Raw genomic sequence first — 27019 nt, forward strand, 5'->3', positions numbered from 1 at the left:
AGATGGTTCTTTGGCGATCCTCGTCAATGAATTCGCCTGTTGACACCCTGTTGGAAGTGTTGTGCTGACTCACTTTTTACAGAGAAATCATCACCGGGTTCTTCAATCTGGCAACCTCTTCTCTGCTCCAGCTGTTAGTCGTCGGGGCGCTACAGACACTCAGCAGGCCTTGCATGCACACAGGCACTCCAGGTTCAGCGCTTCCCGATGAACACTCCGACAGGGGTACGGGTGGTTCACGGAGCGTAAGCCCGAGGCAAAAGGAGGCCTACTTGGTCAGGAGATCTTTGTCCCGCAATACCATTTGTTAAAATAAATTATAAATAATAAATAAATAGTAGCTTAGTTTTAAGAATAAGTCGATATATGCTGTGTCCACATTTATATAAAAATGTTTGTTCCCATAGACAGGATCAACTAAAACATAAAACACTTAAAAACTCAGATCTCAGTGATTCAGACATACAAACTAACAAACTGCCTGGCTGCCATCTTGGATACACTAATGTACAATAATGTAATGAATGTAATGTATGGAAATGTACAGTATTGATATTAAACACTATATGGCTTCTATATTCTATTGCTGCCGCTGCAAGAGGAGACAGTGACAAACGCATGAGATATCTCAAGGCAATGAAAGGAGTCACCATGCAGAGAGTAACTACAAGATACTTTCCTTTTGGGCTTATTCTCTATGATGGGTCGAAGTGTAAGTCCACCACTAAGGGCCAGATGAGGCAAAGGAACAGAGGGGTGAGGAGTGCTGGACCAAACCTGCACCACCTTCATAACAGTGGCAAAAAGAGTTGCATGGTGAGGGCTCAAACAATCACGGCTAGGGAGCAGTTTCCATGGAGACATGCCATTCTGTTCCCATGCCAGAATGCTTGCTCACTTCACCTCACTCCAAGTCAGAGCTTTGCGCATCATGAACAGTCCCTGAGTTTCATGCCTTGTGGTGACTGTTTCCTTCCACTAGGTGTAAATAAGCAGAAAATCCCACTAATGATAGGATAAGTGCTGCATTACGCTAGTAGCAGGGGGTTGAGGGGCTGGGGGAGAAGACTGACAAAATAACTTTCTCCCAGTGACCCAAGAATACCTCACTGAACAACAGTGGGTAACCCTGGATTTAGATTCTTCTGTTAGTCTATTAAAAAGCAGACACAAGTTGATGTTACCTTTGCCGACAGCTCCTTGAGTGGACAAAGAACAGCCAGAGCCTTTAGTGCATTGTATTCGGTGTGAACAGAAATGTGTACGCATGACAGTTTGCTAATAATACACATTAATCACATATTCCACAGTGTGGAAGCCACCACATACTTCCATAGAAGTAGGTTTTCCTACAATCTGTGTCCTTATAACAGAGCTTTCCAGAGGGGATTTTTTGGAAAAGTACCTTTAGGAAATGCATAGCAGCCTGTAGACTGTAGCTTTGGTTTTAAACCAACAACCTTCCTGCCAGAGAGGCAAGACCCCTACTGTGCCTGAACCAGATGATGTCAGTATCAGGCCTGGAGCTGTGCCTGAGTGTCTCATTTCCCTGCACTGGGCGAGTTGCACTGAGGGAGGTGTAGTGTGGCATAGGCACAAATACGCTTTTGGCATACTGTATCTCCGAGGCACAGTTACCTCAGCAACCAGAGCAGTCTCTTCACCCTGCTCACTGTTAACGCCGAACTGTCTTCTCTCCAGGACTGTCGGTAGGTTGTGGCAGAGTTCGTGCTTCTGCGAGTGACTGGGAGATAACACTGATAATAATAACAATAACACAGTAGCAGAGTTTATAGTAGCCTGGACTCAATGATTCCTCATCCTGGCTCAGGTTTTGTTATGTACGCAAACACTGCAGCTTTACCTCAGACTAAGGAGTGATCTCTGTAAGCTTGCTCACATTGGACACTGGTGTGTTTATTATTTATGTGTCCATAAACACATAAAGAAATGCATTAAATGAAAAACAATCAGCATATGGAAAACGCCACAGCATTACGAACTGCTGTCCCACCTGGGTTTCAGAGTGACAACGTACGCTCACAGGGTCACTGAATGTACACACCCCTGGGCATTGAGCAGCCCTCTGTCAGATTCAACAACAATAAGTGCTGACAGTGGGAAAGAGACCAGGGACAGAGGCAACACCATTGCTTTCCAACTAACTAGCTGTACCAATTCAACATAATATTGAGCCATCCCTTTTGCAAATATTCTGAACTATAATAAAATAAAGACATAACTAACATCTTTTGTAAAAACCTCCAATAAGACACATTAAGAATGAAGGTACTGCTAAAACTGAGTATACTCAATTATTTCCAGTTTACTTACTTACAATTTTGTTAATTTTAGTCAGAATCTGAGTTTTACATGCTATTACGTTGTTCGTTTTTTGTATGACACATCATTTCTGTACATAGCAAGCTGAAGTAGCACGAGGCCACTGAATCGCTCTGTGCTAAGAGAAGGAAACATAGTCACTAAATGAATTGCGTGAACTGAATGGAATGCAGAAGATCACACGCAGAGGGAACCAGGGGACCACTGAGTCATTCAGTTCAGTAAGTCAGTTCACAGGATCTTTGTCCAGAACTAATCCAAACGATCCAATTCAGAAAAAAAACAGACACCCACCAACCGAAAACCAAAGGCAGAAAACCAAGATTTCAATTCTTCTTGGAACTGAATGAAAATTTAATTTGTCATTTACATCAAGGGCGTAGGAGAGAGTTTTATATTGGGGATCCACAACTTGCTATGAATTTTATGTCTGTATACGTAATCCCAGTCCTTAAAGGAGCATATGTCTTGATTGCAGAATAAAACAATATCAGGATGGCTTGAAATGAGAAGGTACGCACGTGTAAACACCACTTAAGTGCTTTCAAGAAGAGCTGCACATCTCTGTTACTACTAAGCTCATCTGGACATAGGAGATGCACATCCGGGGCAGAGTTTGCCCAACATGAAGGTGTGTCACCCAACATTAGGATGTGTCTCATTAGGCCTATATATAGGAGAGTTATTTTCATCGTGGAGATGGAAAGTGTATGACACTAATCCACAACCAAATGTCACACTTTGATGTAATGATGGCATGCCATGTGATCACAGCAGAAGACTACCAATTATGGACTACACACAGCAGACAGGTTTTCCCTCACTGTATAGCCAGGGAAAACAGGTGCAACGTTGATGAAAATCTCTGGCTTTGAACAACAGGAAAGCATGGAAGTACAGTACATACTGTGTGCACGTTTTTTGTTTAACTTAATTAAAACATTTATTCGCCTGCAGCTTCTAAAACTTAGAATGTCAACTGAATACTGTGGTGAAGTTTTCTTCACAAAGTTGGTCACATAATTCTCCCACCGGTATTACTAGCTAGCTAGCTGATACCTCACTAACCTAACTTACCCAACCTAAAGTACCTAACTTTACTTCAGCAACCTAAAGTACCTAACTTTACTTCCTTCATAGGCCTATGTCAGTGAAAAAACAGCTGGCTAGCTAACGTTAGCTTGTTCATTAACGATCAGCGAAATAAGTAACAAGCTAAATATATATATCAAAATTTACAACACATTCAAACAGAATACTGTTCAGTTGTAGGCTACAGAGAATATGATACCGAAAATAGCGTGTGGCGAGCAGCCCAGAATACTTCCTACGTCCTTGATTTACAAAGGCAGTTACCTCGTGAACTCAATGTTTTTTTTTTTTTTAGACCAGTGCTTTTTAAACGACTGTTGTAGCTAGCTGTGTCGTCCCAGTTAATCTGCAGTGTCAACGAGCGGGAGCCCTGAGTTATCTTCGAAAATAAAAACCTGTTTAATGGGTCTACTAAGCTTGCGGTCGTCGTTTAACATGAATTCCTGAAATCAAATTTTACTTAACGTACAGTAGTTTCAACAGTACAGAAACTAGCTAGCTAGTAGCCTAGGTTACAATCGCTATCGCCAAATTATTCAAAAGATGACTTACGTGAAACTGGTTGCTAAATAAATCCACACACGCCTATCAATATCATCTACCATACTTAGTCTTTATTCCAAAAAACGATCTAATGTCTGTTTTTTTTTCTTTTCCCGGGGAGCGGGTGCATGTTTAAGACTTAGGTTCAGGCTGATAGTTCTTGCGCGTTCTTTGATAACGATCCAGTCAGTAAAAGTGGCGCGCTCACAAAACGTCATCAGGGAGAACGATATTCCATTTCCAAATCAAACTTTTATTCTAAATTCGCTGGTTGTTGTGACACGACTACAAATATTTTTTTTTTACTCATTTAGAGAAATTAATTTATTGGGGAACTAGTTGGGGGGAACAAAAATAGCCCACACAAATATTGGGGGGCGTGCCCCCCCCCCCGTCCCCCCGGTTCCTACGCCCATGATTTACATTAACCTATTCATTCTTAATAATTGACAATGTTTTGTTATCGCTGATGGGCTGCCTGTAAATAAATTAATGCGTTGTCATTGTTAGCGAGAAATTTCCATACTGAAACGGCTTCCCATGGGCCTGCATATAAAAGAGATTATTTAGTATATGGCTTCATGACGCAAGTAATGCCAATGTATAGGAAATTCACTCTGCCCTGCTTTTTTCCACAGCTGAGTTAAATACATTTCACCGTATAAAGCCATTAAAAAGGGACATCAAATGGGTTCATCTGGGACCATTGCTAAAGATCGGGTGTGCTTTGTGTCTGACCCCTTTGAAGCCGGTAGACATTAATGGCCATTCTTCCAGTCCACATGCTTTTTTTGCTCAGGGTTAGATAAGCTAAACACCCAATGCATTTGGATGGCCGCACTTGTCTTAACCATGGATCTGACTGAAAAAACTGCGGAATCGGAAATTCACAGAGGAGCTGCCTAAAACATTCCTCCCAGCATGGCACCTAAACTTCCAGTGTTTGCTTAACCTTTGAACCTTAAACCAAGATATGATACAACCAACAGTTACTGTGATTGTTAGGGATTCAAGGGCATGTTAGCACATAATGCAAGTAGTTCAAGTGCTGTGATTTATTCTCAGAATAGCACGCAGCAGACACAATTAGCACATAGCGCATGCAACACCGTCCAGTATACAACAGAAAAAAGCAATCATCTAGGTCAGTCAGGTCGTGGCCTGACAGAGAACTCTCACACCACGCTTAATTAGGGGACCTGGTGCCAGCTACCAGCTCCTGAATGTCTAACATTCCCAAGTGTAATGATCTGTCTTCGACCAAGCTGTGCTTGGGATGATCGCACACACTCACCCTCCACCTCCCTGTATCCCGGACGAAGGAGTCGGGCCCATTAAACAACTACAAGAAACTTAATTTGGAAATGCGCTCAGTTAAGAATGAGGGGTGTTTCTGTCTTGCTGAGTTCTCTGAATACATTATGGCAGTGTGGCATAGTGGTAAGGAGCTTGTAACCAGAGCTTTTAACCAAAAGATTTCTGGTTTGATTCCCCACTGGGGCACTGCTGCTTTACCCTTGGGCAAGGTTCTTAACTCACAAATACCTCAGTAAATACCTGTCCATACAAATGAATAAAATTGTAACCTAAGTCGCTCTGGATAAGAGTGTCTGCTGAATTACAAAAATGTAATGCAATAATATAATAACGCATTGGTGTGTCATTTTGACTCCACAACAATCTAACTTGACTGGGAACCTGATAGGCCGTGCCAGAGGAATATGGTGAATTCATTCACAATCCCACACACTATAAAAGTGTGACTGTCATGACAGCGTAAGAACCCACAGATCAAATCTTGACCTCCTTGGCAAAGCTTTATCAGTTACACCAAGATAAAGAGCAGCACAGGAAGCGATCCACAACCAGGTGGAGACAAAATGGTTTCAAACCTGCTGATGGATAAACGGGAAGAAAAAAAAGCCAGGGGACAAATATAATAAAAAAGAAAAAAGCCTTTGGGGAGATGTGTTGTGATCACGTATATTCCTGAACCTGCCCTGACAATCCCTGGAGCTTTGCCAAAGGACTGCATCACTCAGTACTCAAGTCCACACATTTATGTAATGGGTTGCCACAAATCCATACACTGGGATGTGGACACCCATCTTTCACTTTAAACAGATCCGTATCTGAGACTGAAACCTAACAAGCCTAAAATGAACAAGGGGAGATTTGGGAATGAATGGACAGGAAAGTCCATGTTTCCTATGCTCCTGAACCAAGCCGGTTTAAGATCCTAACTCCAAAGAGGGGAGGCAGGGATCCAGGACTAGACGCCTATTGGGTACAGGACTGAATGGCCCCTCATGACTGACTGTAGTGGAGGTGGTCCACATTTGGTAAGAGCCTGTGGTACAGGCACACAAGCAAACGTGTTTCTCCCCTCTTTACACCATCTCCTGTGCAGAATATCTCCTGGGCTTTTTTTTTCCAGTGAATCATCGGGGCTGTGGGAGTTCTCAGGACCGTAATCTACGTGTCACTCTTAATTAGGTGGTGCTCAAAGCAGCCCGGCACTGGGGGCTTGTATGGGAACAAGGGGACGGAGACGGGCCCTTTCCAGCGCTGGAGCCATTTTTCCTGGAGATAACAGGGGGCTGCATTTCCACAGCCCTCCTCGTCTCCCACCGTCTCATTGGTCAAGTAGCGGGGGGGGAAGAAAGGGGAACCATGTTCTGGGATTAATTAGAGGGTATCATCGTCCTCGGCCGCCTCTTCTCCCGTAATTGCTCTGTTGCCAAAAACGCGCCGGGAGAGAGAACGCCCCCACGCCAAATTGGAGCTGAATCGCTTTTCCTTCAGATGAAGCCGTGGTGTGCATTTTTGTCTTCGGCCACCGAGGGGATCATTTCCGCCGTTTGGTGCTTTCAGATGCGAGTCCTCTTTTAGGAAGATTTTTTTTCTATCTGTTTCCCACACATCAGCCAGCTGAAAGGGCCAGATGTGATTTTTTGGAAGGTGTGATTCCCCCCAGTTAATTTGATGTTTTTTCCTCTCCTTTCAGCTCTGCCTATATTTAGGCCTCTATCTTTATCTTTGTGGCATTGTGTTCTGGTGCAGCAACAAACCGACCAGATCGTGTAAAAGCAGGATAAACTTTTTGGAGGTTATTTTTATTTTTTATTTTTTAAAAGGGTTATCTGTCAAACTCCAGGGGTGCCCCCCCAGTCACGGTTGGCTGCCTTCGCAGAAACAGCCACTTGGTACAAGGGTTGCTCTAATTTCAGCTTCAAAGCGTAATCCTTCAAACCCCATTTGCTTACATACTGCATGCATGCATCCACTGTCCCTGATCCTGGGAGCTCAACAGCACCCCCCATGTTTGGCATTCCAGCAGTTGTGTGGTATCAGTGAAATGTCCTTCAAAGTTAAAGTGCTTCAGCAAGGCAACATGACATAAGAGGTCATTTTAGTATTGTGTCATGTGGAAGCAATACATTTGCTCACTGGAAAGCAGGTTTAAATGTGCATATGCAAACACGTAAATAGACAACCTGCAACAGTCTTAAGGTTCTAGTGTAAGTAGTTCAACTAGTTATATAGGTAGGTATATATATTGTTCAATATAAAAGTTACAGTCCAATGCACAATAATGTTTTACAATAGTTTTACATGATAGTAGTCATCCTAACACATAACAACCTATTTGTGTGCATCATAACACTAACAACAAAAAAAACCGTAAGGGAGACACTAAAATGTAAAACCAAAGGCAAAGTTTAGACCAAAAATGACGAGAGAACAACACAACAACCCCAGTGCCCACCCTCTCCTCTTACATTAACATGCAGGTGGAATATGGAATGATAATAGCGCTCCAGGAGCCAGACCTGTCACTCTTACCTTAAGATACCTCATATTGCATTACTTGTGCTAAGAAAAAGCTCAGGAGTGACTGACATGAGTTGAGTGACTTATACAGCTGGATATTTCCTAAGGCAGTACGAGTTGAGCACCTTGGCCAAGGGCACAACAGCAGAGCTCCCCACCTGGGAACCAAAATTGTAGGCCTTTGGGTTAAAAGCCCTGCTCCTTAATCACTGCCACAGTCTTTTGAGCTCAAGTGAAACTGTAATCCGTCTGGGGCTGGATAAGACAGTCATGTGAGGATACATCCCATTATAACAGCATACCTTGACTATGCAAACACCATGGCGACAAGATACAACATTAAAACACTCCGATTTGGCAGGTCATGTCATCTTGCTGGTGTCGTGATTTGTTTAGTACATTCCAAGAGTCAGAAAAAATTCCATTCCACTTTGATGTCTCCACTTGATGCTTTGGTAAGACGTCTCTCACTTCCTACCTTTAAAAACTTAAACCTATCACAGTGAATCACATAACTAATTGGGATGGTGCTGTATGCAAAACATCATCATAAGCTGTGACATCTGTCTGAGAAAAATGAGGGAACGCTTAACTATCATGAGCACAGAGGTGGCGCTTTAAAGGAGTAATTTATGTATTTTTTACATACTTTATATAAATGTTTCTCTAACGTGCACATCCAACTCAAAGTTCTCTGCCTCCTGTACTGTGCACAGCATATAATTACTAGCTTTTTCAACAATTCAATCCTGTGTGGCAAAGTTAGATCTACGGGGAACATTAAAGAATCTTCCAGACAGTCAGGTTCGCTAAAAATAACAAGCACATGGTTTCCTGTGAAGCAACCTCCTGGAGGGTTATGGGAAAAAAGAGGTGCTACAAGTGCGCTCACAATCACCTTCACCGTAACTGCACATCGCACAGGATGAGCTGTCAGCATTTCCCACAGCTAACAGGCAAGGTAATGGATCCACAGGCTTAAAGCTATCATTTGGAAATCCAAAAGGTACTGCCGGTTCAAGTACTGCTTTAAAGAGACTCTGTTTTTTTTTTTTCTTCAAAAAGTATCATACCTCTCTGTCTTTAAAGGCCATTCACAAATCTCAGCTATTAATGCCCTGGGGAACATTCAAACTTTTGATAAAATGATTACAAGGGTGGGAAGATAACTGCACTAATGTTTTCTGTGGTGGGAGCTGCGATTATTCTTAGAGCAATAGGCCTGGGAGGACAGCTGAGTCAAGAGCCAAAACCCAACGCCCAGCATGCCTTGGTGGGGTTTTTTTTTTTTTAGATTATAGCATAAATTACTCTTGGTCTTTACCAACACAGCTACCCTATAACAGCAATACAATCAATATTCCCCTTGTTTAATAATCCAGCCTCCTTCATAGTTCACTTATAGTAAACCAATCACTGCATTCCCATAGGTTTCCCAGCATTTTAAAGTCTAGAATTCAGCTAAGTAACGGTTCTATAGTAGTACTGTTCTATGGTAAAGTGTAAAACCTTAGTAGTTAAAAAGTAAATACCTTGTGGACATTTGTGTGGCTTATTTCACTCCCCTCTATACATGGTACTTATCTTTGTTTCAGATCTTGAACAGCAGGAAGCTAAACTGTATTGAATGTCTTCCTTCCTTTGAGAAAGGAGCAGTGTTTGGATTAGCTCTGGCTCAAAGCTGGAGCCAACACACATTTCGCCCCCTGTCAAATTTTCTACCTCCACTCCGTTTAAATAATGGTGGAACCAGTTGACCTGTACCTGCATTGTTGTGATCCTTGACATATGTGGGAACCAAATATGTGCATTTAGATGAAGTATTTAACTGCAAAACACAAGAATCACTGCAACCAGAAAAAAAAACTGTCCAGCCAGAATCTTTAGCTCAACGAAGTTGTGTTGTGTATGCAACACAACTTGTATGCTGCCTTCTGTGCAGCAACTCAGTACATTCACATTTTCAAATCACTTGCAGCAGTGAACCCCAGTAGCATTTTCAAGGGGGCCAGATAGGTAGGATTGGAGCAGATAGGCCCTTATTAAAGACTTACAACAGTAACAAACATTTCTGGCTCACAAACAGCAACAGTCAGGAAAACAAACTAACAGGAATAACAGAACATGTCAACAAAGAGAAAAACCTGGGAATAATATTTACTCAGGGTGCCAGGAGTAATAATTTTTTTCTTTGTTGTTGATCAAAGGGCAAAACAGGAAGTTGACATCTGGCCACATTTGCCCCCCAGGCCACTAGTTAAACAGGCCTGGTATCAGGCACAGATAAACTCACTCAGCGAAAATGAGGCCATGACACAGCGAATCTATTTTCAGCTTCCATCTTGCAGCCTGGCTCCCAAGACACAAACCAGATTTATCAGATTATAATTATGGCAAAAACCACCCCACAATTTTGCATGTCGTTCTGTGTTTTTTTTCATGGTGCTGGAAACAGATCTCCACCTAAATGTGCCTTGACAGTCAGATATTATAAATATTTAAATATTCTCTGCTTACCAGGTTCTTCCTATGATCTATTAATAATGTTGTGACAAGTAAACATCACATCTCTAGGCTGCTCACGGGAATGAAGTGCTGTGGATTATTCATATGTACACATATTTATACATGCATACACATGATTTAATTGCACATAAACATTCACTTCATGCTATGTAAATGCCCTTCAATGCTTTATTCATCTCTGATGATTGTTAAACTGCTTGTGCTGCTTGAAATAGGGGGAATCTAACAAACACAGGGTCCCCTATTCTGTCTCAGCGACGTACCCAATTTCTCCACTGTAAGAAAAATGGCTGAAGAGGCTTGTTCACCAACCAGGAGACAAACTGTTAAATAACACTGAGATGTTCTGTTTGACTGTAAAAATATGTTCGATATGATATGATAAAAAGCTATATCTTTGAAATGCAAAGAAGGGGCATGTTGTCTTGGGGTGCTGTTTCCTCTGTGACAAATGTGCACGCTGGATTCTGCTACTCTGCTCCCTCCCCCACCCACCACCTGAGACCGTCAGTGCGGGAGTGCGCTGTTCAGAGCAGCTGGTGCTGGGTCGTTCTGGGGAGTTGGACAAGGCGAAGGGGGTGAGAGGTGCGGCGCACCAGACAATTCCACATTTCAGCCAGATCAGACTGTCAGTCGATCCACCGCCAAATCAAGCCCTGACGCGGCCGCACGAGGGCTGGGGGGGGCAGCTCTACCTGTACATTTCACTGACTCCAGGAGGCATGCTGATGCATTGCGGACATCACAAATCATAAAACAGCGTTGACATGAGCACTTCAAACACACTGACCCCCTTCTTAATCGAGATGGACACAGCCAAACCTGCACTGTACCTGTTGCAAAGTATTCACTTAGTGTGGACTTTTAACTTTTACTTTTATGTCTCTGACTTATTACTGATAATAATAACTGGGCAGCGTCACTACACAAAGCTTTTATCAGTTACACACTAATCCTGATGAATTAAACATTAAAAGACTGTACCTAATATCCACAAAAGACTGAGAGCACTCCACACAGGGTTCGTTTGGCTCCCCTGTAGTGGGGGTGAATTTGCTCAAATTAGGCTTCATTTCTTCCCGATTATCATAATTTTTCTGATTAAAACCTTGAAACAGCAACAAACAGAACCACACAGCTTTCTACCATGCAACAACAGGAGAATGAGGATGTTTATAGTTGATAAATTAAGATTAATGGTCCGACTCATGGAATTAACAGCTATCACAATGTCACAGCTCTCACACAAGGTCACGGTGGCACATGAGTCTGCAGCTGACTCGTTGGCCTGTATTTTCGCTGCAGGACAAATCTTCAATTTGCAACATGATGACGAAAATGACATCAACCATTTCAAACAGATATCTTTACTGTATGGGAAATTAATGCACAAGACAATTACTATTTGATATCAAGCAAAATCTCAAATAAAACCGCAAACATATCATTAAAGCAAGTTTTGGACTAATTACACTGTGGATTTAACTATGAAGACTGCAAAGACAGGAATTTCATTTGTCTGTCTCTACAAAATCTCCATCAACATGCAGAAATCTGTTTCACACATCGCACAGGGTGCTTATAGCTTATTAGTGTTTGACACAGAGGTAGTAAGAGACCAGAAACATTGCTGTACATCAGAACTACAGCTTCCACACAACATTGCTGAGTGCCTGTGTGCCAAAAATGCAGATATTTATCAGAGTTGTTTTTGGCCACATCTACAATATAAGGATGAAGTTGCTTTCAGAGGGTATGAAAGGACATCTATCAAATGAGCACAGCACATGTGAGTCCGCTTGATACAGATTTTTTCAAGGGCCAGGCTGCAAGTGCCCACCACCTCCCCACTACTCGCCCCCTGCGGAGCCACGCCACCTTGTGCCACAGTTTCTGCAAGAGTTTCCAACAATCAAACAGCATGTATTGTGAGCAGAGCCATGTTTTTTTCCTAGAGCAGCGAAAGGCCACCCAGTACCTCTACACAGGTTTGGCCTGGTTTGATGTGACCGATCACAGACCCCCCCCCAAACGAACCTACTCAATCGGGTTCCGAGAGGAAAAGAGGAAGAGTCATTCTCCCCGTCCCAGGTCACGCAGATGTCCTGGGGGGCAGCGACCGCTTGTGTTTGAGCTGCAAACCTTATCAGGAAACGGCAGGGTGGGGATGTGGGCAAGCTGGATCATGGTGAGGAACAGACAGGGTGGAATTTGGGGAGGTGAGTGCTTGTCCTGAGAAAGCTGAAGTTCCCTTCCGCGGACCAATGATACCAAAGCTGTACGTCCTACTGGACCGCAACAGGGCTTGAATTTCAGTGCGGGATTGCGGGTATTGTGCATAATTTCATCGATTCCCACAAATCTAGCACTTATAATTCGGGAAATTTCCACACACATTTACAGCGATGTCTAAAGGTGTGTTTTAACCAAACGCGACGCGAAATTTACGAGCGACGTGAATGCATGAAAAGCCAATGGTAGGAGGTGAATGGGTGGAGTTAATCGTGGCAAAACTGAGAGCGACACGAAAAGGGCAAAATGATCGTTCGCTTGAGTTAAAAAAATGTCGAGTGAAAATTTCGTCAGGTGAAAGCCAGTCACCTTCAAGTAGGGCTAGAAGCCATGCCCCTTCACGCCCAAGCCACGCTCTCTTCTGATTGGTTGATACTGTGCACCCAAACTGACCGCCAACGCCGCGTCCAGGGGTACATCAAGCGAAGGTAAAGTGTAGCCAATGTGCTGACTCTACAAGAAATGACAAACTGCTTGTGTGCGGTTTTTATATATGTTAATTAGCTATCTAGCAGCAGTCAAACAACACAAGTTTCAGGCTAACTGGCTGAGAATATATCCGTGGCTCGAACCAACGGTGAAATGAGCTGCTCGATTTGTAAAATGTAGCCTACGGTGCTGCGCCTTTTACCAGCTGATGTTACAAAACGTCAACTTTAAGTCGCCACTCAGATGGCGTTTCTCATACAGCAGCCTTGAAAAGAAAGCGTGAGGCAGATTCAGCAAAGAATGTAATGGCTAATGCTATTGAAGTTGCGCAGTTGCCTTGTGAGGAGGAAACGAAGGGGCTTCTCAAAACCGCCTACTTCATAGCAGAAAACGAATTGCTAATTCAAAATTTGGTCATCTGGTTAAATTCATTAAAGAGATGGAGTGTCCTTTCAAAAAGCTGAACACAGACACATCAAGTTATGGAACCTACCTTAATGAGAAAGGTCTGTCAGAAATGCATCAGGCAATTGCAAGTACACTTGTGGAGGATGTTGACAAGGCTGTGCTAAAAAAACTATGTTTTCCTTACTAGTACTGGATGAGTCCACAGACATAAGTAACAGGAAGCGACTCATTACATATGTAAGGTACATAGATGACAACAAGATTAAAACAAAATTGTTATTATAGCAATGTATATAGTTCAGAGAATCCCTTAAATTGGAGGAGAGCGACGAAATGCAATCTGAGGTAAGAACAGGACAAGGTAAGACCTGTAGTTAAGCTCACAAGTAGTACCCCCCCAACCCCCAAAGTATATAAATCCCCCCTATGTGAAGCATTTAAGGGGGGAATTCCCCCTCCATTTTGAAAAATGAATTTCAGGCCCTGCAGCAACATGAGGAGAAGACAGTATGCTGCACATTTTCAGACATCCAACAGTTGGGCCTTCAGCTCAAATATACAGGGATGCTGCCAGTCCTGCTGTAACATTTAACAGTCTTAGAAGAAGAGTTGGGACATTTTCACTGGGAAGTTTTTGCCTCAACGACATTTTTTATCCCATGTCCCAGCAATACTACTGCATGCCTGAGCTGAAGGCCCACACCACATGAAGTCCTCCAATGTTCACTCTTGCAAGAAGAAACCTCAAACTGACCAAAAATTCTGCAGATTGTATTAGTATGTTTTTTTTAGAAATTACAACAAGATTACAGATTCCTAATAAACTGTGTGGTTTCTTCATCTGTTTCATCTTCATCTATTCTTTTGGAACACCACACAGTGGACCGTGGTGTACTGACACCATGCCCTTCAATGCTTTATTCATCTCTGATGATTGTTAAACTGCTCATGCCGCTTGAAATAGGGGGAATCTAACAAACACAGGGTCTCCTATTCTGTCTCAGCGACGTACCCAATTTCTCCAATGTAAGAAAAACGGCTGAAGAGGCTTGTTCACCAACCAGGAGACATATGGTCTGACACAATTCACATGCAGACATTTGACACAAACACGTTTGGTATGGATTTCCCACCATTTTGTCATGCCAGGTCACAGAGTCAAAAAACAAGCTGATGTTGGACCTACAACAGATATGAAAAGCAAGACAAAAACTACCCTGATCATGTGCTTACTGATACGTTGATAGGTTAGTCAGCAGGAGGTCATCTCCATAGCTCAGCTACTTTTGAGATAAGTCATTGTGTAAATGCTTTCAAGATTTCATCAGGACCATAAAACAAAACACTTTGCATGCAAAGGTAGGAAACCTCAATTGATAGATATTTAAACATGTATAATATCATATAAGAATTTATCATGATAAATATGATTAAATGCTAAACTTGCATCAGATGTGACTGTTTTATTGACTAGAGTTAGAAAGAGAAATGGCTGATTGCTTGATTGCTGGAGCTCTTCACCATATGTGCGATGAGAGGGGCCCTTGAAAACACCTGGGGTGAATAGCTGCCGTACTTGAGGCCTGGAATCTGTTGTTTGTCTGTGAAAGGCACGCTAACACGGCAACACATTGACTTAGCACATCTTTTGTTCTGACCAACTGGCTAAAAGCGCTTGAGAGCCCTCTGGGAGCAGCGCATGGGGGCAGTCCCACAGACCTGGCAGACGCCGAATGCAACCAAGCTAAGCATCCACACCCATTCGCTTCAGACAGGGGCCATGAAGAACTTGTCAGCAGGAGCACCAATGCAGGTGCATGATCTTGACTTGTGATCAGCATCAACCAAAAACAGAAGTCTTCTGAGCTGCTTGCTCAATAGCACAGTGCATAGAGGATGCAGCTGTGCTACAAACAGACAGTGGGGTCTTCTGATGAGACATCCAAGCACGTGTGTGTGATGAACCTGCATCTTTTCATGCTCATGAGGCTTCCAAGCCGATTCTCAACCAGCTTTCTAAAAAGTAGTGGTGACTGTCGAAGTTGTTGCCTATGGACTCACACATTCCTGTGGCCAGGAAAACAGCGCAACTTCTCAGACAAAACACAATTCTTTTGTCTCTAAGGCAGGGCATGTTGTGGATGTATATAGTCCCCTCCAAATTATTTGGCTGCAGATTATCTGGCTTGGAGATTATCCCTGCTGTAGTCTGTTCTGTCACCCTCTCTATATCTTGATGGCGTGTTGCTATGTTTTGGGGGCTTCATGTGGGCCTGGGGACGCGTCCTAGGTGTATGAATCTAATGAACGTTAATGTTTGCATCACATTACATTATTGTCATTTGCAGACGCTCTTATCCAAAGCTTACAGTTTTTTTTTCATTATCCATTTATATAGTTGGATATTTGCTAAGGAAATTGTGGGTAATGTACCTTGCCCCAGGAGGGAACTGAACCAGCAACCTTTTGGTTACGAGCCCTACTTCTTACCACTATGCTGCACTGCTGCCCACAAACTGCTGCTATCACACAATTGCTGACACAGAAACATACCATATTTAACGCAAAATGCAGTCAACCACCACAACAAGACACCCAAGATGAACTAAGCAGCTATTCTAGCTGGAAAAAAGGAAGCATTAATGAACTTTGCTTAAATTCTCCAGGAAACGTGCCCATCCTGCAGCAGTGTAAACTGCTCTGCTTGTTTCCCGAGGCTCAGCTTCGCTCAGGCAAAGGGGCAAATGGCTTCCCTCTCCCCTTCCACGATGAAAGCCAAACTATGCATCGCAGGACAGCCACATCCTCGCCGGTGACAGACCGCTCATTAGTGTCACCTATATGATCAACTCCCACAGGTGCAGGCTGCCCCTCCAAAACTGGACAGGCATGGGGAGGGTGGGCAGCATTTATTAGACATTTTTTCCTCCCCTTGAACTGCACACTACCAATAAAAATCTCTGGGGGGTGGGTGGTGGGGCTTCAGTGAACACCTGCTCTCGATCAGATGCTCCTAAATCAAACTGCTCACCCTGCGTGACTCAGTAGCTCCTCGGTGGTGCTGGTGCGTAAACAAAACAAACCACCCGGTCAGCTGGTTTACCGCTCATCTTCACCATCTGTGTCTTTTCCACGAGTGTGGCATGTCTGCCGAGCCAATGCCACATGGCTAAACGCTACAATCGCTTAGTGCCTCTCTCAGAGGGCGCTGGACTGCAGCTGACATTGCCCATGAGCACCGTTAATGCTGAGGTAGGTTTAATGCATCGTGACACAGTACTCCCCCTCTAAAGACTTCCTGTCTTGGTTGTTACTGCTAATATATGCAGAAATGTGCTGTTGCAGATTGCACTCTATCCGAAGTACAATATGAATTACCAATCTAGCAACATTGTGGTGGGAATAGGGGAAAGCTCGCCTGAATACACATCCCCTTTTCCCAGAAGCCCAGCTCAGTTACCTGTCCTCAAGTTACCGGTCCCCAAGGAAGTGCTTGTGGCTCCTCCTACCAGTCAAACGTCCTGTAATCCATTCCTCCCTTCTCTCTGGGAACATTGTTTGCTCAAGCGCAAGAAATAACACTTTTTGTGTCATTGTAATTTCCCTTTTGTACCAAAATTATACCAAGTTAAATCCCTGATAATGAACATGCTCTGACAGGTCATTGACGTACAGAAGAAAAGCCTTCCTGGAGCCGACCAATGAGAAGGGTCCCTTAACGTAAATGAAGGGTAACTTTAGATATGGTATCGTAAATCGAATGAAACAAACATGGCTCTGCTTCCCAGTTATCAGCCAATATAGAGAGCCTGCTGGGGGAGGGGGTGTGACACCCTACCTGTTTGTCCCGGTCCTTCTCTTTCGACTTCCCGCTGCCTGAGACCCTGGAGGAGGTGACATCGCGCGGGATCACAGAGATTTGGTGCAGTGGCATGCTCATCCCAGCCGGTCAGAGGGGCTCACACACACAGAAGCGGTCCCGACCACACCGGCATGCTGGCCCGCGCGGCAAAAGCAAACCTGCAGTGAGAAACAGGGGGAGAGGCCTGCCTCAGCCTGCGTCCTTCGGCGTCAGTGTTTACGAGCATTATGAAGATGCTGTGCAGTACTTCTGATTCATGCAGTTCACGTGCATGACAGAGAGTGTTCACAGAGTTTCTATATAACTGCTTATTCATATATAAATAACAACACTTTTTTTACATTCTGCAGTGAAATTAAAGAGGTGGAATTAATACAGCATCCAGAACAGGCCACCATCCAGAGCAGGCTACATGCAGCATTAGCGCACTTAACTTTCCAGCTACATTATAAAAAGCATATTGACCTGAACTGAAATATTACATTACACTATTGTCATTTAGCAAACTCTCTTATCTGGAGTGACTTACATAGGTTAGTTTTATCCATTTATACAGCTGGATCTTTACTGAGGTAGTTGTGGGTTAAGCACCTTGCCCACAGGTAAAGCAGCAATGCCCCAGTGAGGAACTGAACCAGCAACGTTTTGATTATGAGTCCTACTCCTTATTACTGTGCTAGTCTGTTGCCAATATGTGCAAAACTGACACATGGCAAGTAAGCAAAATGCATAATATGTAACAGCATATAAATTAATTTCCTTTAAAAAAGAGTTTAAAAAAGAAGTGCCAAAAAAAGCATAAGTAAAGTTTGCTGCCTTAGGCCCTGCCACGGTTTTGCATCTGGCCACTCTGTGATTATCAGAGAGGGAAGTGGCTCAGTGGTCATGCTGGGAGGCTGCGAACACTCAGTTAAAAATAACATTCTACTTCTCGTCCTGTAACCATCTGCTAAACCCGCGATAGCAGTCACACTGCTACCCCTGTCGCAAAATGTGTCTCCACTACAGCATGGTTACGGGGTTCTGTATCTAAAATGTCAACCCATGGAGCTGTGGGATCTGTCCACTAAAGGCAGGAGCATGTTGGGATTCTGCATCATTACACTAAGCGATATTTTATGCGAAATGCACAGTATTTAACTGATTTACAGTTTCCCAGACCTGATCCTGCTGGACTGCGGAGTATGTAGGTTTATGTTCTGACGAAGCTCAAGTGATCATGTTTGATTGGCCAGCTAATTGGATACTGACCTGGATGTGCCATCTCTGACAATTTCATGTTACAAGTCTAGGAAAGAAGTGTTTTTCTGGAGTTGTGCCTGTGTGTAAAAACATGGTTTCTGCAACTTATTTTGGTCAACCCTTACTAATTATGTTTTGAAAACAGTATTATTTTTATGGGACCTAAAACAATGAATCAACTGAAGAACTAATTGAGTGCATGATTAGTTTTTATTATTACTTTGGCCTTGTAAACAAAGTTTAAAAAACAGTGTTGCCTTTGTTCTTGTATTAACTCCAATAAATGTATCACTGCCTTGTATATTATGAAGCAGTTAGCAACTCTGGAATTTAAGTTTGTGAAATTTGCAAAATGAGCTAACGCTGTGCTAAAATAAACAGGAAAAAGAACAAACTCATCCAACTTGTTTACCCCTTCCTAATTAGAGCATCTTTTCTAAGTGCAGGGAGCATGACATGCACATTGTTCAAGCCCCCACGGCCTATGACTAAGGGCTACTGATGGTTCGACTGCAGACGGAGACCTTCAGTTTTAAACAACAGTCACAACTGGCCCCCTCTGTGACAAAGGCCACAACGCAGTGAGGTCACAAGGGCACTGCGCGAAAATAAAATAATCATTAAAAAAAATGTTTCCTCTTCTCAATCTAATGTGTGCACTGCCAGGAAAGGTCAGTCACCCTTCCAGTAAATGACTGTGGGAGGCTAATAAAGGGAAGTATTGAGATAGCAGCAGCACAGTGTCACCAGATGTGACAAAATCCCCCCATTTGTGGGGGGCTTAGTCCATAGCGAAAATCTGGGGGAACAGGGGTTGATGGTGCAAGGGAACACATGCAAACACATGCAAACACATGGAGGAGGGGATCAGATTAAGTGGATTATTATTATTTTTTTTTTTTAAAGAGGAGGGATTTCAAGGAGCTTGTTATTAATAGAGGCCTTAAATCACCTCCTTGTTTATTCTATAGTCATCACACCCCTACACATACTGCACAATATCTGTGTCTGATTCGGTTTATATGCACAGTGCTGGCAATGTTGTATATCTGCACAGAGAACAGAAGAACGATGACAGGTTGTCAGTGATCGTCACCCACATAATGAATACCAGTGCTCGTTATTCAGTTCACTGACCATGCCAAATGCTCAGTGAATCATCGTTTCTCAACCACTTAAGTACTGATAACACACAGCACGACACATCACTACAATGTGACATTTTCATCGGACAAAGAAGCCAAAACAGGGGATCCCAGAGCATATTTGACAACCGCTCCAGGACAGGCCTTTGAGCCAGGCAAAGATAACACTGGGGTATTACATGTGGGGTATCACACTATACACCAGTTTCTCTTCAGGGATTTGAACTGGTCACCATCTGATGGCTGTGCATTGCCGAGATCTGCTGAGCACTGCTGAGATCTGGGTGTGTTAAAGGCATGCCCGTCCATCTGCTTGAGCATTGGGTTTCTCCGGTTATGGAAAGGGCATATTAACTTGACAGGTTACACCAGTGAAGAGTACACTTCTCATGACGGAGAATGGATCTCTCTGCATCTCCCTGAATTTCTCAGGAATTAAACGTCGACAAAGACAGGGGTGAGGAGGCAGAAAACATGACAACAACAACATATGGACTTTGCAGCCAAGCCAGTATGGAGAGGGGGCAGTTCACAGAAGACCATTAAAAGCCCTTGAATGACACACAAAGGCCAACAACCACAAGGCATGACAACACTGCGTGTGGTTTCCAGCCACAAAACTGTGAGAACATTCGGAAGAGGGTCCCAAAACACAAGCGATGGCACCAACGGGCAAGATGCTCTGTGGGCGTAGCGCATTTCTATGCAATACCCTCACAAGTCTGCCAGTTAGTAAAACCCTCAAAATGAAGCCTGGGTTTTCAGTGTAGCATGTACAGGCAGTAACTGACAGCCTGTTTTGGCAGCTCTGAACAGCTGCTGAACCTTGCAATGGTGAAGATAAGTTCATCTGTTTTCAAAAAGCTTTATCTTCTAACAGGAAGCTCCTGCCAGTTTTGGAGCTACCATGTTGCTGGATTTTTTTCTGGGATGTTTACACCCTTATGTTTCCTTCCAAAGCAGTGAAGAAGACATTTAATTTTTCTCCATCCTCTGCCAATCTCTGCAGCCTCCTCTCGAGTGCAATCAATTGCACTCACAATGTCATGCCAGCATAAGGCAGACAGGTCTCATACGCTACTCATTTCCCTCTAGAATTAGCGTCACGGAGAGCTAACCTGAACCTATTATGTAACATGCAGTGGTAGACATGAGGCAAGTTTTTCCGTCAACATCCATATCCCAAATTTAGACAAGTGTGCTATTTGAATATCACCACTTAGAGAAAGCTAGCAAGATTTGACATTGCACTGCCATACTGAACGTTTTTTTAAATGTGACAAAAAGACTGGTTCCCACGCCTAAAAGTGATTTTTAAGAAATCCCTTGTTTCTGTGATAGCAGTTGTGGGGCACAGCTAAGGGTGCGGTATACAGGGTTTTCCCAACCATAGAAAGGCTTAGGTGCTGCGCCTAAGTGTTTTTGCGGAGCGCCTTAAGCCGAATTAACGTAAAAAGGCATTTCGGCAACATATCAAAATGAATGTAAAAATAATGGTGAGAGTTCTATGCGCTGGAAAAAAAAAAATGGAGAGGTGGCTTGATCTCAAACGGAAAGGTAAACTGGCTACAGGAATGACCTGCCAATCAACAATCAGTGTTTGGACGAACATTTGTGTGATTGGTGTGTGACAGATGCTAATTTTGTACCGTCAACTCGGGATGGTAGTTACAGCCATCGATTCGGATAAGCAAGTTGCAAGCCATCAATAAGGTAAGCATCAACAAAGAATAAATAAATGAAGTATAAACTTTTTTTTGTTCGGAAGTAATTCTTGTCGATGTTAACAATAGTGATAGCAAATACAAAGAAGATACAACTAATGCAGCCTATTTTACAACTAAAGAAATTACTAACCTAGCTAACTTACTTAGATATTCATGTACTGAATGAAGTTACGTTAGCCAGGCGAAGCTAGTTAGTCGATGTTACATAAAGATACCTCGACAGAACTAACATTAGAATCTAACGTGGCTTAGTAGCTAAACAAGTTAGGCTGTGTTCACATGTAGTGTCTTTTTCTGATGAAAACCAATGGTCAAAGCATTTTTTCATATAAAAAATGCAGCTGAGAGCATCCTTTCTTACCATAACTTACACTAACCTAGAGTTAACATTAGGTAACAGGCTAGTTTTGCTAGCCTTTGTTGTGTTTGAAATAAACACAACAAACACAACAACAAACAAACAAAACACAACAAACAGAAACTCTTAGGACCCAGCTGTTGATCTCAGATATCAACAATCTTTACCCAAGACTGAGGACTACACCTTTAAAATCAGTTTCATTTTTAGGTCAAGACCCCACTGAGAAACAGGCTGACTGATGGTCAACTGGAAGTTTGCTGCCGCGTGGCCATTGATGGACCTCAGCTTGGGATGTTGGACTACAAAAGATTCATCAGAAGATTTTACAGGGCCAACAAAGCTAGGAAAGTGTAGTGTTCAAAAGAGGCCTGCGATATTTGCAGTTGAAATAAATGTTGAAATAAATCAAGAAATTCTCTGTCTGTCTCCTTTATGTCCTTTGGTTGCTTCCTATGTGTACAAGTTAAGGCAATCCACATATATTTTCAGTAAATCTCATACATGTTATTTGGTGAAATGAATAGACTTTTGAATATATGTACAATATGTATTGCCAGCTTTCTTTCACAAATAGGGTAAGGATAATGGTCCAAAACAATGTGAAAAAAAAAACTTAAAATTAACTTAAAAATTCCTTTGAATAATTTCAAACCCCGCAACAACCACCACCCCCCGGAAGCCTAAGCACCTAAGCCATCTGAAAACCTAGGCAAAACCCTGGTATGTGCTGCTATTTCTTAGCACATAGTCACAAGCTTAGACTGCAGATGGCTGAGAATGTTTTTATATCATATTCCAGAAACATTTCCCCAAATACATATACTTGCCTGTTTTTAGCTAGCTCCCTCTAGGACAGGTCCATTGAGTTGCTTCATGTGGCAGCGCATATAAGGCAATTTAACGGTTCTGATCACTTTTCTAAAATACATTTACATTTATTCATTTAGCAGACGCTTTTATCCAAAGTGACTTACATAGGTTACAGTTCTTTACAATGTTATCCATTTATACAGCTGGATATTTACTGAGGCAATTGTGGGTTAAGTACCTTGCCCAAGGGTACAGTAGCAGTGTCCCAGCGGGGATCGAACCTGCAACCTTTCGGTTACGAGTCCTGCTCCTTAACCACTAAAATAAAGTGTATATTTTCCAATACATACTGAGGGTTCTACAAAAGCGAACCAAACTGACATAGAAAATTTTACCAAATTTGAACAACTTTTATAAAGGCTACATCTAACTGATATGAATTAACAAATGAATTGATAACTTTATTATATTTTTATATCCTTATCATATTTATTATATTATTATATGCTAACACAATGAGCAAGCATGCAGAAGGAGTGTTTTGTGCAGTGTTTATTTTTCCTGTCTTCCCGTCCCCTTAGGGTCAACCATGTGACCAATCAGAGGTCAGGAAGTACTGAGCAGTGGCCATTGGACATGACTCTCTTCCAGAATGCAGAAAATAAGTTCATTGAACTTGCTCATCTGAGTCTTTTGGCTTCACTTCAGTGGACTAAAGATGACCTTCAGGTTAATTTTTATTAAAGATGCTAGAAACTGAAAAAAGAACTGTGTATTTTTACCTGCGCTGAGTCATCTGAGTTACTAGAGAACTCATTGTGAAAGAACTTGACTTTCAGGAAAGAACACAACTGCCCTCCTTACAGTAACTGACATTAGAGAGGAACTCGCCTCACTTGCGTGCGCTTACAATTAGCAGTGCTGTACTTTTTTTTATCTGCAAGTCTCGGATTTACCCACATTCAGACCCCAATCTGGCCTACCATGTCACGCTCTCCTGTGTGACCTATCGAATTTGGGTTGGGGTACGGACGCCATGGTGCTTCTGCTCCTCACATCATGAGGCTCAAACAGACCTCTCACACCTCTCACCAGACAATCAACAACGCCACCTCGTCCGAAACCAAACAATGGGTGTCAGAATGGACAAGTTTACGTGTTGGTCACAGCAGTGATGTGGACGATAAACAGCGAAAAACAGTGTCTGCAGCTGGGCCCTGTTCAGCTCTGAATCACAGTCCCACACTTCTCACAACACGACTTCTCTCTTCTACCGGCACACAATAAGATTAAACAGCCCTAATAGCAGCCCTCTGAAGAGGACCCACTTACAGCACTTTGCCATTTTGCTACACTGCTGTCCTATTTTGTGAAACAATGCACAGTATGGGCTACCTTTTTTCTTTTCAGCCTCCTCATTTCCCTGTGACTGCCACACGAGTAACCCTCAGTTTGATAACAGTTTCAGCAGGCGCTGTAGACTTCAGGGGACTGTAACTGTGGTTTTTGGAGAAACCATTCTGTCAAAGGCAAGGGGCTTGATGTGATTAAAACACAAAAACATGATGTGTCACAACTATATCTTATGCACCCCTCACAACTTGCTCTGCAAAAATGACATGTAGTCACTGCACAGTAAGCCTGTCACACACAAGCCTTGAGAGGAACATTTAGATGAATCTAATGATGAATCTAATCTATGAATTCATAGACTCAACTCATTGACTTTGGTTGGCTTGTGTACAGTAAAGTGGTCTCAGTTTCAGTTGATGCGTCCCTTAAAACTGACGTTCCACCAATGAGCTGAAAGGGGCAGGGGTGTAGCGAGCGCTGGTTGAATAGGAAATAAAATGCACTAAAGAAGCGTGTCTTTGTGATAAACTACAGTCCGCCTTTTCAACAGGGTTGCCAGTCTGATTGCAAGTGACGTCACATAAAAAGCTGAAATCATGTTACACGCCATCAAAACCAATTCCTGACAAGGTTCGCTTTGGAAAAAGCACTAAAACACCACTCTGCCAAGTGTTTACTTACAATAAACTACTAACCGTGAAAACAAACCATGGCTATTTCTGCGCAGGAACGAGTGCTGAAATTGATGGCTAAAATGCATGTTTTATTTTGTTAAATCGACGCGATCTCAGTAAGGAAACCAAACTATTGCCATTTCAGTCATACAAGTCAGTGCAAAATCACTACCAATTAGGCAAAAATAATTATGTCAAACCTGGCAGCCTGGGTTAGTGGATTCTGCTGTATTTCCGACCAATAACCTGTTGTTGGTGTTATAAGTTAGCCAATGTTACTATAAAACGAAATTACCAAATCGTTCGGAGTGACGCTGTGAACGGGAAGCTAATTTTCGTTAATACGTTTTGATATTGTGGCTCATTAGATACCATATGGGGGCATTTTGTGATGATGTGAAACTTAAACGTTGCTCAATGTAAACTTAATATCCAGTATTGATTTGTTATTCAGTGTTGTCACTATGAAGATTAACTTTATATTCTCATCAATTTTTCAAGCTGAAGTCAAATTTCCACCCTTCATTACAAAGGTGGACAATACAGCTGTTTTCAGCTTAATTTTCTAAAGCACTTTGAGTTGCATGTACTTTCTGTCAGAAAGGTGTATTTCCTTTTAAATATGTTTATGCTCCCAAAAAGAAGCATATGGATGTTTTATGTTTTTGACAATCATCTCTGCAAATTAATAAAATTACTAGAGTAATTAAAGAGTAGTGTTTTTATTATTTTGAAATTTTATTTTAGATTTAGTTAATGTTAATTTTCTATAAAATATAATACATTTTAATGTAATGTAATTTCACATAAGATCAACATTTATTTTTGTCCCGCAGCCCTCCATCCAGATTAATTTTTGGCCCTTCATAGGAAAGAATTTGGGCGCACCTCTGGTGTAGAAGAAAATATTTTAAAGGGAGCAGGGGAAATTGAACTTTAATTTCTTATAGTTATAATGTCTTAATTAAGTTAATGTTCTGTTTAATTAGGTATTCATGTGTAATTTGTTCAATAAATGCATGTTCGAAATAATTTATTTCATTTCTTTATTCAGTGGGCATAGGTTATTCAATGTTTGGGGTCTATGTTAGCAGTGTACCTATTAAAGCAGAAAGACATAGGAACTGTATAGCTAATATGCACACTTCAATTTTTATTTATCACAAGTCATATCGTCATCGCAATTTTGAACAATGTTATTGCACATCGCAGATCTTCCTCATATCGTGCGGGCCTAATAAACACCCCCTGAAAATGGGAGCTTCCTGTGCCATCACGCCCCATCACCTACGCCCCGATCCTACAAACCACGGAAATCATGCAGAGGCCAACGATGGAGGCGACCAGTGAATTTTGGACCACGCCAAGTCCCCCACCCCCAATCTGGGACAAGCATGTTTTGAGGAAAGTAACTGAGCATGATCTCTTTCTCTCTTGGTGACCTATGACTGTAGGAGTGTCACCACGGTGACCTGTGGCTCATGTGGGTTTGCTTTGCTGGGTCTCACTTCCTTCAGTTGCTTGTGTAAAGCATCACATTACCAACCAGAGACACCTCAGAGATCAAATTCTGACTTCAGAGCTCTGCTTCATACATTTCCTATGGAAACTGCCATGCACACTCAAGTCTGCAAACAAAGCCCACTATTGCCAAGAGTCACAGCATACATAAACAAAACAAAAAGCTCCCGCTTGCAGGACAATTTTAACACACATCTATATATGACTCATGAGAAGAGATGACCACTCTAAATTTGGTACTAAATGTGTGGTCTTGAGGTCTTCTGTAACTGCTCTTTAGACAGCTCTATAGCAGCTGGAGCTGAAAGCAGCTGGCATGGCACAGCACAGACACTGATCATTCTCCAACACAAAAACATGTAATTACTACATGTGAGCAAAATTAACTGGGGGTGTGTGGTGTGTGTGTGTTATTGCATGTATGTAGTGAGAGAGTGTGTGTATGGTGTTTGTGTTTTGCAGTGTTCATTTCTCACCACAAATACCTCCTCATACCTGGCAACAGAAGAACACCAGGCAAAAATCCCCTAGCAGAGGTGTGGGAGTTATCAAATTTCAAAGTGCCCCTTTCAGAGCAGTCCAGTCAGACCACACAATTAATACCTAGAGTGCTAAACAGTAGCCAGTGTAATAAGTAGCCATAAGAATATGCAAGTGCACGCATGCTGACATGTTCTTGCTGAAAAAAATGAACACTTGTGGGATTGCATACATCATAAAAACTTCTGCCACATCACTGTATTGCAATGAGAAAGTTATTTTCTGGGCACGGCCGTCCTCACTCAACAACAATCTACTGCAAATAAGACTGTAGATTTCAAATAAGTGCATCTCAGAAAAGACATTCATTTTCAATC

The 27019-nt window shown here is 42.4% G+C and overlaps 1 protein-coding gene across 3 annotated transcripts in view; it reads right to left on the reverse strand.

The window, feature by feature from the left end:
* Positions 1-27019, reverse strand: part of march8 (membrane-associated ring finger (C3HC4) 8) — a 126827-nt gene that overhangs the window by 75832 nt on the left and 23976 nt on the right. For all 3 annotated transcript variants that reach the window (XM_036546218.1, XM_036546217.1, XM_036546216.1), the window contains exon 2: positions 17306-17487. In XM_036546218.1, the coding sequence (XP_036402111.1) occupies positions 17306-17407 (102 nt within the window). In that variant the 5' untranslated portion in view covers positions 17408-17487. The remainder of the gene's footprint in view (positions 1-17305; positions 17488-27019) is intronic.

This window comes from Megalops cyprinoides, chromosome 15, assembly GCF_013368585.1.
Source record: "Megalops cyprinoides isolate fMegCyp1 chromosome 15, fMegCyp1.pri, whole genome shotgun sequence".
Classification (NCBI taxonomy): domain Eukaryota; kingdom Metazoa; phylum Chordata; class Actinopteri; order Elopiformes; family Megalopidae; genus Megalops; species Megalops cyprinoides.